We start from the raw sequence: 13,499 nt of genomic DNA on the forward strand, positions 1-13,499 counted from the left end.
TTGCTACCTTCTTTCTTTCTGGGAAATTGTAATTTTTTACTTTGAGCAGGTTCCTTGTCTTTGGACTGGACGTGCTCTTGCCTGTGTTCTGACCGTCCTCCTCTTTCCGATTTCTGCGAGGAAGTCTGAAAAGATCGAGAGGGACGTGTATCAATATCTTGATATCTATCAGGCTTTTTCAAATTATCCCTATTTCTAAGGTTGTATCTTTTTTCAGAGGGCTCCCTTTGGGGAGACTTGTGTTCTCGGTTCGGAGTTCTTTCCCTCCGCCGAGGAGACCTTCCTCTGGACTGGAATCTTTTTTCTTTGGGAGTGGATTGTTTATTTCCATCCCAGCTCTTTTTTGGAGTGTTTAGATTATTTTTAATAAATATCTTTTCAGGATTTTCAAGTAATTGGGGTTTTACCGGTTTCCCACCCAAACTATCTCTACCTAGTTCTTCATAGGATTTTTCTATGATTCTGGCAAGTTCAATTGGTTGGTCTGTTATATCTGTTTCTTTCAATTTTTGGCGGATCGCCACAGATGCTGCTTCTCCTTTTATGTTGGCTAATAATATAGCTGAGACCTGCTTGAAGTCTTTCAGTAATTTCATACCCAGAGTTAAAGCAGGTTCTGGACCGTATTCATTTTGAATCTGTCTTAGTACATCTGGTATTACCGCCAGTGATGGAACACCAAGTGTTTTTTGTGTAAATGGAAGCAAAGACTGTGCCCCAAGTGTCACAATCCTCCACATGTGGTGCGACCCCCATTGGAAGGCAGATAGTCAGAATTCTGTGTTTCTCACTAGGGGTAGTATTCGGGAATACTGCCTCTATTTGAGTTATCTTTTGTGCTAGCCAGAATGGAATTTGGTCCCGTTTTGCGGGTGTTTTACCAAGACATGATTGTATGTTCTGTGGTGTAATTTTGTTTGTGTTTCCCTGATGAGGGGTCAGCTGTGGAATGTTAATAGCTGGTTGGACTGTTGCAGTCCGCATTACATATTAGACTAATTGTCTATGAATTTTAATTAGTACTTTTAGCTGGGCTAAAAGTTCCTTGTCTGACATTTTTTCGATGTCTGGATGTGGTGTGTAGCTGGCTAGAACCAGCCACGTTGCTCCTGGTCTACCTAGTGGACCGAGCCTGGTTATGTGATCAGTATGTTTTAGGGCGCCTTTAAACCAGAGCAGGTGCTCTTGGTAATTTAGTGGGATTTCAACATCCTCGAAAAGAGTGTATTCATCCGGAGGTTCCTTTATTTTGTAATAGTGGAAATCGTGTGTTGTAGCGTTTGCCGCTGGAAAGTTTATCCATGAATAGAATACCTCTGTCTGCCGATATTTGTGTGCCTCTATCACGAAAATTACTGTACCACCTCGTGATATCAGTCTCGAACCACCTTTGAACAGCTCCGACCTGCCCATAGTCCTTCCTTTATTACACTATATTTAGGACGGGATCAGGCATAGCTTGTCATACTTCCGGGGGCAGAGTCAGCACTAGCAGATGGACACCTCCACACACGCGGGTAAGAATGGCGGCCGACTCTGGCGTTTTTTCGAACGCTTTTGCCCCAAAAAGATTAAACTGCCCCACTTTGAACTAATTTGTTCATACCATTCCATTATACTTTATCCAGCTCTGGTATAATCGGAATTGATACACCCCGAGGACTTCAAACACACTTTTTTCGAAGGTAACAATTTTATTTTCTCTTTGAACATCGAGCGCTGTAAAATTTCTATTTCTAAGCTACCGTCCCCTTGAATATGTCCCACACCGAACATAGAGCTTAGTAACAACAAGCTTTTCGGAGTCACAGTATCGCTAAAACTTCTGTGACCCATTACCAACTGCACATTTAAAACATGTAAAACGTCTGACTGTGCCTAAGCAGCATGCAGCACGTGAGTGCCACCCTTTATAATTCGTTCTGTGTCATGCTTAACAATAGAATTCAGGTCAAGTATCACTTATGACCATCATAATGCCAGCACGCTGCGTAGCATTTCTTAAAACACACATTATATTGACTGGCTGCTCCCTGTCTCCATTAATGTTCAAACTTGGACCAACATGAACCTCCAGAATTCCCACTGTATTCAGTTCCTGTTAAAAAGTAAGAGTACTGTTAAAAAGTAAGAGTACAGATATGTGTGTATTCATCTTTCTAGAATCAGAAGATTGTGAATGTGCTATATGAGATGTTTACATGCAAAATATGGATGTTTGTTAATTTGTCTCCCTCTCCAGAAATCCATTACAAACAAGTGTTAAGAATTCTAACATTTTTGAAAACTACACAAATGGTGTGAGTACTTATATGTTGTGTATGTCCTGACGAATGCTCTATAGACCTGGATGGGCCAAAGGAGCAGAAACATGTCGACCGTTTTGTAAAAGATATAAGGTAATCCAGTTACCCGATTGACCACAATATCGCAATTCCTTTTTTAATAACACTACTTCTCCATTTATATTAAAGTTTTTTTGTATGGGGAACTATTGTTTTTTATAAAGAAAAAACCTCACTGTCATTTCCCCTTTTTCTCTACACCCTCCATCTGGGAGAGTCTTTTAATTTTAATTTCAATCTCTTGACACTGCTACCCAGACCGGAGGTTGCCTCAGGATGAGGCTGGCATATAGCACGTTATTGAAATACCCGGTGACTATGGCATAACGCTGATAAGGGGCGGATCACAGATATATACCGCATTTAAAATCAAGGAATTTATGAGAGTGTTTCAAGTATAACCAAAGGTTATGAAGCTACAAGTGTCCATTCTTGCTAGTGATAAATCTGATTACTATACCGGGGATATGAATGGACCTCTCATTCCTTCTCCCTACAACTGATTAACCAGCTACTTCACTCAGTCAGAAGTGTGTTCTTAGTTTCACCAGAGTGCAGAGAATAGAGAGACGGGCGTTTTCAATAAAAGGTATTATTTATTGAGCAGTCTTCCTTCTCATGCAAGAGAAATGAATTGCCACAATTGCAATACTTAATATAAAGTAAAGTACGTACAGTAAAAGGAGTATTATGAAATAATACTGTAAAAGCATTGATATGGTTTCTTAGCCATAAGACACTTTAAAATGGATAAAATATATGCATACATATATACATTGGCTAACGTGCTCAACTGGTGCTTCTAAAATATGCCTACCCCGGTGTACCTGACCTAAGCCTAATACGTGGGAAGGAGTAAGTAAGTAGCAGTTTAAGTTAAGTTGGTTTTGCAAAGAATCCGATTCAAGAATTCTCTCTAAGGGTTTAGTCAGCACTGTACCTTGGGAATAGAATGTAGGAGGTCTGGTATCTCTCTCTCAGGACTCGATATCCCAGTCACCCGCAAGGGTAGGCTAGAAACTCCGGAGCTAGATTTTCGCGGCAGGAGAAAAGACAGCGTCTTTCTAAACGCGTCAGAGAGGAGGTGCAGCGTCCATGGGCTTTTCGCATCAGCTGGGCTTTAGGAAAGTAGATAGCTGCTCTGCTCCAAAACCACCACCGTGTGTTTGCTTAAGGCAACGTTGGTATATTTATACCTGAAAGGTGCAGAGTTTGACGTAAGGTTTGGACATAAGACGTCATTAAAGATGTCACTAAGAACTGGCCGTTCTTACAGTGCTCGCAAGAGTTCTATTACAAATCAAAACAAAGCAAGTGGGGATTTCCCAGGTTGCTGGAGGTTTGGTGTGTTGAAAGAACTCGTTGTGCTTTCTAGGAATCTAAGGAAGTAGCTTTGCCGTGCCTTGGACTGCAAGGGCGATTTACTGAAATATGGATCTGATTCTTATGCCATTATAGGGATATTATTGATTATAGCCATACAAGGGCATAAAATGGTAAAATTGATTCAGGTTCCTAGATAAAAACACAATACTATCAAGGTTTGTCTTTACAGATTAGCCCAAGTTCAAATCTCCTGTGCTAGCTTTGCAGCACATGCAAACTTGTTACTCCTTGTTTTATGAGACAGAGCACTGTGGTTGCCTCATCTGCTTGGACTTGCACTGTCTTTTCCTATGCTTGAGCTTGGAATGCCTTAAGGGACAGGAACAGTTTGAAGCTTCAGGACATTTATGTGTCGGTTAGCCTCTTCTTCTTTCCATTGTCCTCTGATACCAAGTAGTCCCATGTGCGCTCCGCAGCCTGGGTGGGATGAGCATGTGTTGATTCTCACCACTGGAGTTGGCTGTACTTAAAGCTAACCCACTGTTGTCCATGTTCCACTAGGTCGACTCTTGTACATATTGGTTACAACCACTAGATTTTCCCAACTTTCCACTGCCTGTGACCACTGATTTTTGATCCATTCCCGAATTGGTCTCATATGCAGTCTTGCATGGTGAATCAGTCAGATACAGGAGGTCATCATGCCCATCATTTTCCCCACAGTCTTCACTGTCAACGGACCCTTGCATTAGCGGTGAGCCTGTTCTGCGAACCCTTGAATCCTCTTAAGGGGAGATAAGGTTCTTGTCCTTACTGATTCTTTGCTCCAGAAATATATTTTCCCTCTCTGGCTGTGTTGATGACAATTCCAGGATTATCATGAACCTGTTTGTGAAGGGGGCTCATGACCATCTTGAAGCTTGTATTTCACTAGGAAAATGAGCTTGCCATGAACAACCAGTCGTTTAGGTAGGGGTATACATGTTATCCCCGTCGTTCTTAGGTATGCCACTAATGCAATAGACAGTGGTTTTGGGTGATGAAGAACCAAAGGTAACTTTTTTTATCTGTTGTTCATGGGGATGTGAAAGTAAATGTCCTTTAGGTATTTAGTTGACATATAGTTATTTTTTTCGCATCCACTGGATGACCTCCTGGAGTGTTGTCATTTTCAATTTGTTTCTTTATGAATTTACTTAGGAAGAAAAGGTCCAGAATTTGCTTCAAAGAATTCTCCGGTTCTGGAAATGAGTATTATTATTATTATTATATTTACTGCAGTCTTGTATAGCGTATAGCTGCCCATAGGGTTCCCTAGCACTTAGGCGGACGACTAAACAGCTTCGGGAGTCGTAATGAAGTTATCCAGGTTTAAGCTACTAAACATGAGGCAGAGGATTGGAATAGCCACGTTTTTACCTTTCTGCAGAAGGCAAGTAGGGAAGAACATCGTCGAATAGATTCCGGGAGAGAGTTCCATAATCTGGAACTGCATTCCGGGAAGAAGCAGTCACCCATCCGGGCTCGTTGACTCTAGGAACTTTAAACAGCGAGCGAAAGTTAGAGCTAAGAGTGCGAGAGGGATGGTAGGAGGTGACCAGGTTTTGCAGGTACTGCGGCCCTGAGCACAAGTGGCATTTGTAAATGTAGCACAGTACATTAAAATCAATACGCGTGTTCACTTTAAGCCAGTGGAGATCATGAAGAAGGTGGGACATGGAGGAGTGTTTAGGGAGCCAGAACAACAGTTTGGTGGCCGAATGCAGAACCACCTGAAGGCGTCTGATCACAGTCTTATCAGCTCCAGATATAGGATATTTCTGTAATCCAGCCAGGACAAAATCATGGCCTATGTGACAGTTCTCTGGGCCAAGAAGGGAAGTATCCACAGGATCTTTTGTAAGTCACCTCCTAGTGCCAAAGCATGAGGAGGCGACCTTGAACACTTGGGGCTTCATGGAGAGATTAGAGTCTAGCCAAAACTCAAGGTTCTTCACCTTGTGAGTGGCTACAGGAGGGGTTCCAAGTGAGGATGGCTAGTGCTGGGGCCCCCAGAGTTGAGGATTTCTACCTAATACCATTACCTCGGTCTTGCTTTAGGGAGTTTGAATGCATCCAGGTAGAGACATGGCCGAGGCATGAGTTGAGATCTTCCAAGAATAATGAGAAAATAAACTAGGTATTGTCAACGTAAAAAAAAACGAGAAAGGCCACAGCTTTCCACTAGGTCCGCGAGAGGGTGGATGTATATATTGAAAAGCATTGGCCTAAGGGCAGAACCCTGTGGGACTCCAGAGAAGAGTGGGTGTGTGTTGGATGCAGCGTTTGTATAGAAAACCTGAAACATGCGGTCCGTCAGGAAGGAAGACAACCAGGACAAAGCAGTGCCCTGGAGTCCTAGATGAAACAGCCTTTCGATAAGGCACAGTTTAAAAAGCGGCGCTGAAGTCTAATAGGATGAGGGCGGCTGTGCAACCCATGAGCAGTACCCACCTGAGATGCTATGCACCTCCTGCGGATTCAGTGCTATGCTCGGACCGGAATCAGGACTGGCAGGGGTGGAGGGCATTCTGGGCTTCTACAAACAAAGTGAGCTGGGTGTTGACATGCTTCTGCAGTATTTTGGAGAGAATTGGAAGTAGAGAGATGGGCCTGTAGTTGGACCAGTCAGATGGGTCCAAGTGTTTTTTTTTTCAATGGGGGTAGCACCATGGCATGGTTCCAGGCTCGAGGGAGGAACCCCTCTTTTAGAGAAAAGTTCAGTAGTTCGACCAAGGGGGACAGAATGTTGGAACTCAGGATGCTCAGTTTAGCCGGGGGAGAGGATCGAGAGGAGAACCTGACTTAATCGATTGAAGCAGATCCATAAATTGCACTGGCTCTAACGTGGGCAAAGAGTGAAGTTGAGCCGCAGGCTGGCTCAACGCCAGGTGAGTGTTTCCTGCAACGGAAGATGGATCAGCAGTAGGAGATATGGTATTAATTACGGACTGGGACTCGGTAATGCTTGCCAAAGCCAGAGTGAGTTGAATGTTTATAACTTTTTTTTACAAAATAGGCTGCCACCTCTTCGCATTGGGCTTCTGACAGTGCAGGGGATGGTGCTGTTTTGCTGGGCCTGTACAGGTCTTGACCAACTTTGAAAAGCATTTTCAAATGATTTTGGGTTTGGAGATTTTATTGAAGAAAAGGGAGGCACAAACCTTTATGCAATTCCTTTGGTAGTGGCTTGGAGCAGATTTATATTTTAGTTTGGAGTTATAGAATGTTCTCCACTCCCTTTCAAGTCGCTTGCCGAGTTTTTTGTCTTCCAAGAGAGATGGATTTGGCTGGTAGTAGAGTGTTAAGGGAGTTTCTAAGCCAGTGTAGACGACGGGCTGGTTTATGTCAACCTGGCGGGCTAGTTGGGGAGAGGTGTTGGATAATTGGGAATGAAGAGCAGGAGTGTCAAGTGCGTCTCAGTTCCAGACCATTATGTTGGGGCCTGTTGTTGCGCCGGGGAAAATAGAGGAGTGGACGGGGATGAAGAAAGGAAATTCCAAAGTGGTCTGTCCACAGTAATGGCTTGGGAGGATCGATGGTGAGACTAGTAAAATTGGATCCAGAGTGACTGTTCTTGTGTGAGTGGGGGTAGAGGTGATCAAACTAAGGTTGAGAGAGTTCAGACGGTCTCTGAAAGAGTGACTTAATTTGTAGGTGGGGTGTTCAAAATGCATGTTTAGGTCACCTAAGACTGTGAAGTTAGCATTTTGGATGTATGGAAAAATTAGGTCAGGGTTGGTTGTACACCAAATTTACGGCGTAGCCCAGAGGTAGATAGATTAGGGAGCCGGTGGCTGCAAATTTAGGTGTCAAATGATGTGAGAAGAGAAGGGCTTTGGAATTGGGGGAGGATAGTTCCTCAATTCTACATTTAAAGGTATCAAGATAAAAAATGGCAATACCACCTCCTAACTTGTGTTTGCAATCTCTTCTACTAATGCAATAGTTGATAGTCAATGTGGAAATGACATCGGATGTTGAGGCTTCGTGTAGCCAGGTTTCCGTGAGGAACAAGGCATCGGTGTCAGTATCTATGAGGAAGTTGAAGATGAATTGTTGGTGTCTGCGCAAGGGGCAGCAGTTTAAACTAAAAAAGCGGAAACCACTCTTGGTGGAGCCGTCGGTATTACTGTGCCCTTCCAGGGTGTTAGTGGGTATGTTGCCTAAAAACGAGGGTAGGATTCTTCAGGTTGCAAGTAAAGTGGCGGTAATTGCAGTAGACCCTATCAGCTGAAGGGTCAATTGATAATCTGCAAGACTCGAAGCATGGTGGGTGAAGAAATTTCAGGTGGTTGTGGAAAACATTTTCTATGGACCTTAGGAGAGGCAGGGGTCCTGGGTCCTGGTCTCTAGTCGGACGCAGACGGGCTTGCCTTTGGTGCACCAGCGGCGTAAGGCTGCCTTTAATAGTGCAGGCTGAGTGTCAAAATGCGGATCAGCTGCACCACGAGCCATCCAAAGTTGCAGCCGCTAGGGTGCCACTGAGGAAGTGGAAGGATGCGTCCCAGATGGGTTAGAATATGCATAGTTATGAATATTTAAAAAGCCCCATCATAGGGAAAAATTCTACGCACCTGGAAAACCATTTCTCTACCACAGGTATCGTCATTGAATTCCTAAATCCTAAATAATCTTGCATATACATGAAGATCCACTCACTGAACAGTGTTTTAGAATATTAATCAAGAACTTTCTATAGAGAAAGACTATCCTTAGGCCCAACAAGAAATCTAATCATAAGAATAGTGAAACTTTGCCGGAAATGTACATTTTCTGCACACAGTCATTGTAGCAAAGGTACATCTAGAAAAGAAGACCAAAAAGTTTGAAACAAGACTAGAAGAAACTGTAGACCTGCCAATACAAATGGAAGTGTTAATAATGCTAATGGAAATATACTGACATGACAAAGCATAAATCAAAAAATACTATTATATTTTTTGTGATAGGAAAAAAAATATACTATCAAAAGAAGGGGAAGAACCGAATTACAGAGATTACATGAATGGGGAAATGCCATTGGGGAGGGCAGGGAGGGGGTAAAAGTTATCAGTTGATATTAAGGCAGATGCCACCCTCCTGCCCCCCATTTCGAAATTCAATATTAGCTGGACTCACTGTAGGTACAGACGATACAACAGTACACAGCCACTGAAAGATGAACAGTGCACATTGGCATGCCGATTATGTGTAGATTATTTGCAATTTTAAGCATGTGGTAGATAGGCGGTGGAGAATATTAATCATCAAACATACATACTTAATTGTCATTTGAATCACAAACTATCTGGTCACCTCCTTTTGCCGCTGCGATTACTCCTATGAATGTTGGGTTCTCACAGGGCTCAATATTGAGGCCAACTTTAATTTATATATGGCCCCTCTTGCCCTCCTTGCCGAGAAATATGGGGCCAGAAAAGTGTCATATGCTGATGACACCCAGCTGCTATTTACGTGCGAGAAGGGTGTCGAATTCAACTGCAACTTATCACTTGTCTCTCTTAAGGCTTCTCCTGGCTTAGACATAATCAACTAAAGTGTAACTCAGAGCAGTCAGAAATTATTTTCTTTGTTCCATGTCCGTTTGAAGCTTGGCACACCTGGTGGCCACAGGACATGCCCCTCCCTTCGTCCTCTGTCACCATCGTGAAAAATGTAGGGGTCAAACTGGATGTGGCATTTTCTATGAAGGCCCAAGTCCAAATGGTGGCTGGGGTCTGTTTCGGGGTTTTGAGAATGCTGTGGAACTTATTCCCCCTGTTCTCAGTCCCCTACAGAAAAACAGTGGTCCAGACACTGGTGGTGTCCAGATTGGACTATGTAATTTCCTTTATCTCAGCCTTCCGGAGTACCTTCTGGGCTGACTACAGGTGATTCAGAATGTGGCGGCAAGGGCCATTTTTCTGACAGGGCCCAGGACTCATACAACTCAGCTTCTGTCCTCGCTACACTGGCTTCCTGTGCGGAAAAGAATGCATTTTAAAGCCTTAGTCTTGGTTTTTAAAGCATTTCATAAGATTGGAGCCCCCTACCTTAGGGAAAGATTTCAACCTTATATTCCACAGCGTACCTTGAGATCTTCTTCTCAGCCTTTGAGCTCAGCTCTGAAGGTCCTGCTCTCCTGGGTAGGGGGTAGATCTTTCCAAGCTGTGGCTTCTCGGCTGTGGAATAACTACCCTTCTCTCTTAGACAGATCCCGGACCTCCTTACTTTTAGGAGAAGTCTAAAAACATGGCTCTTTCAGCTGTGAGCTTCGTTGTAGTGTAATGCTCTGTTTGAGGTTATGTAGTCTCTGTTTCTTAGCGCCGGGACACTCCTGGGAGTAGCCGTGCGCTTTATAAATATTAGATAACATAACATATAAATGAATGATTGTGCTGTAAAAATGGTGTGTACCATAATGGCTGAACCAAAGTTTTTTTCTCTTTGCTGTAAATTTGAAAAACAATACAATATATTTTTAAAAAAGACAGGTAAACCGTGCAAGATTTAGGCAAATAAAAATTATAAAGCAGTACGCAATATTCAACTTAAATTAAGTTTATTGATTTATTCGAATATAATATACGTCCTCTACTTGGGCCTGCCAGAATATCTGCTGCAGCGGCTTCAAGTTGTGCAGAATGCGGCTGCGAGGGCTATCTATGGCCTAAACAGGCGAGCCAGCGCTGCTGGCCTGCTTCAGACCCTGCATTGGCTGCCTATCCGTAAACGGATTGCCTTCAAGGCGTTAACTTTGGCCTATAAAGCTCTCCATGCTGTGGGTGCTAAGTATCTCCAAAGGAGACTCGCCTTTTACCATCCGGCTCGCTCTCTCAGATCAGAATCTCTGTTTCTGGCGGCTGTGCCGCGCGTAAAGAGAGCCCGCATTGGAGGCCGCTCCTTTGGACTGCTGGCGCCACAGTGGTGGAACACTCTGCCGCTGACACTTCGCGGAGCTACTAGTTTACTTGCGTTCAGGAAGGGCCTTAAAACCTGGCTGTTTGCCCAATAGGTTGTTTTTTTCTTCTGTGCTGCTTCCTACTCTGTTTTTATCACTGTGTTGTGTTATTCTGCTGTAGGTCTCACTATCAAAAGCGCCGGGACACTCTTTTTGAGTAGCCGTGCGCTATATAAGAATAAATATAACATAACATAACATAACATAAAAAAACATGTGGCATTACAGCATTTAAAAAAAAGCTAAAATAAAGGTTAAAAGTAGAGAGGAGATAACAAACAGTCCCATTACATAATTAAAAGGGATTTCCACGTTTGACGTTACAAATAAAAACGTCAATAATTTCTGCCTGATGTGCCAGCCAGAATTAAAAGAATAAGACACAACAAACGTGCAAAGAGGTATTTCAATGCAATAGCAAGACGCCTGGGCTTCATTTGTTCTTCTAACTTATACATCTTAAACAGAGGCAAGAGGTATTTTCTCTTGACAGTAACAAAGAGGGAATAATAATAAAAAAGAAAGCTGGTTATTATTTCGCCCTGCAAGAGGAAAACTTCAGAATTAAAACTGGCAACGATCCATTTCTTGGTCACCTCACCAATTGGGAATACTCCCAGTCTTAGTTTGACGCAAGGGGAACAAGTGCGCCATCCATCAAACATTTTTATGAGTGGGATTGATATTACCTCTTGTTTAATGTGCTATCTGTTGCAACAGCCTATTGTGGCTCTTTACTTTTGATGTACATGTCTATACCTATCATTTTGTTCATTCAACCCTATGTACAGCGCTCTGATACCCTTAGGTCATGTGCACGCTTTATAAAAGACTCTAAATAAAAAAAATAAAAAATAAAGAGACTCCAAGTTTGAAGACATTGTACTCCTTATGTATTGTATAGTGGCCTAAATGGTCAAATCCTTGACCTGTGCCAAGGTTTTTCCATTCAAGGTGAACCTCCTTTTCAGATTTTGTCTGGGGTCAATAGCATGTGATCTACAGCTCACATGCCTCAAACCGGTGCATTTAACCAAACCAGTGACACGGAGATGCTTTCATTAGTTGGCTGCCTATTGTGGAATCAGATTCCACACAGTAATATCTAACGTGTGAAATAATTTACATGTAGCACTTATGTTAATTTCAGCAACAATGATACTTCTAAGTACAGTTGCAGTTCCTAATTTCCCTCTAGTTAAACAAGCTCTAGGACATTTTGAAAGGAATCAGCTTGGCTTCTGATTACGTAGAATGATGAGACAATTGAGCAAGTATTGGATTGTTTGGATGCCTCGGGTCAAAAAGATGAATATATTTTATTCAAAATAATGTCTGCACATTTTTATATCTCAAATGTGACGAGCGTTTTCTCCTAATCTGAATGAGTTTGGGGTAAAAATACAGATGGTACTATATTGAACTCCCAGGGAGGAGTGTACCTTCTTCTGATTGCAAAGAAACCCTTTTAAAAACTGTCAGTGTGCCCCCTGATGGCAGCCCTCTGAAGAGGGGTAAGGGGGTCCAATGGACTCCCCCAGTCACTGACTGCACCTGCAAGCAACTCCGTATTTCAATTGAATACGCTGCCCCGGGGCAGCACGAGTTCACGACTACCCTGGAGGCAGTACATTCTTAGTAATAATGTGCACTTTCACTGTTTATGCCAGGTGCACCTGTTTTAATGTGTGCTAGGGCACAACAAAGTGCACCCTATATAATAGGGCCCCTGAAGCTCTGCTGGTCGTGTTTTTAGGAGTGGGTTGCCAATGGCAGGGCACTTACCATCAATGGGCAGGTGAAGACCACCCACCACTGGATGCAGACTCACATCAAATACTGTTTACGGAACACAAGCAGTGTCTTTGGATGAGACACTGTTCCACTGCAAAGTTGCAGCTGAGATCTTGCAAAGCTTTCAATGGTTGAGAGATGCTGAAATCCAAACAATCACTCCCCAATGGCTTGGGCAGTGGTTACAAAACTCACACAATTTTCTATGTATTTATTTCATAACATTTATGCATGCATTTCAATACCCCTCAATATCCTGATATAAAATTGGAAACTTTGAGGTTAGGGGCACTCTTTTTCACTTCCCCCTCCACCACATCTACCAAAGCTGTAAACAAACTGTTTTAAGTTTACTCATGTTGGGCCATGGTTTGTTACCCCTTTGGAACTGTATCATAGAACGTGCTTTCATAAGCAAATGGATATTAAATTAAGAATTGTCACGATACTTTCACTTATCATCTGAGTATTTCTCTGCCTTAAATTAATTATTTTTCAATTGATCACATATGAAATCACCTCAAACTTCTGTAGCTAAAGCATGAAGGTAGAAAACAGCAGAGAATATTTCAGTGAAAAAAATTCATTTAAATAGGCAGGTTTGTAATGCATTCTGAATTCAGTCAAGTAACTGTATTAAACAATAACCCCACTTAACTGCTACAAAAATACATACCAACTTCATTGAAGTCTTCAAAGCTGATTTTGCCTTGGGCCTCACAATCATAGTCTTTGAGAATCTTTAATACGTCAACTTTCTTGACATCAAATCCTAAGGCTCGAAGAGCAACCTTTTGGAATAAAGCAGAAGTATGTAACACAAATGATCATTAACTCTTAATTGCTTATGTATTCTATACAACACGGTTTAATTTAGAAACTGTTATGCGAGCTGAAAATACCTACCTGTTCAAAAATATTACCTCTTCTTTCAAAATAAAACATTCAAATTGTATAAAAAAATATATATTTGTTTTTTTCAAATAAAAATTCCTCTCCGCCCAAAGTCAGGCAGTCAAACCAACACATGTAGATATGCATGTGTATCAGAT

General features: G+C 42.4%; 1 protein-coding gene across 3 annotated transcripts in view; it reads right to left on the minus strand.

Moving 5' to 3' along the window:
- The window catches only part of CETN3 (centrin 3), a 111,726-nt gene that overhangs the window by 43,943 nt on the left and 54,284 nt on the right, over positions 1-13,499 (minus strand). For all 3 annotated transcript variants that reach the window (XM_086960898.1, XM_086960900.1, XM_086960899.1), the window contains exon 4: positions 13,124-13,238. In XM_086960898.1, coding sequence (XP_086817024.1) covers positions 13,124-13,238 — 115 coding nt within the window. The remainder of the gene's footprint in view (positions 1-13,123; positions 13,239-13,499) is intronic.

This window comes from Lissotriton vulgaris, chromosome 3_1 (genome assembly GCF_964263255.1).
Source record: "Lissotriton vulgaris chromosome 3_1, aLisVul1.2, whole genome shotgun sequence".
NCBI lineage: Eukaryota > Metazoa > Chordata > Amphibia > Caudata > Salamandridae > Lissotriton > Lissotriton vulgaris.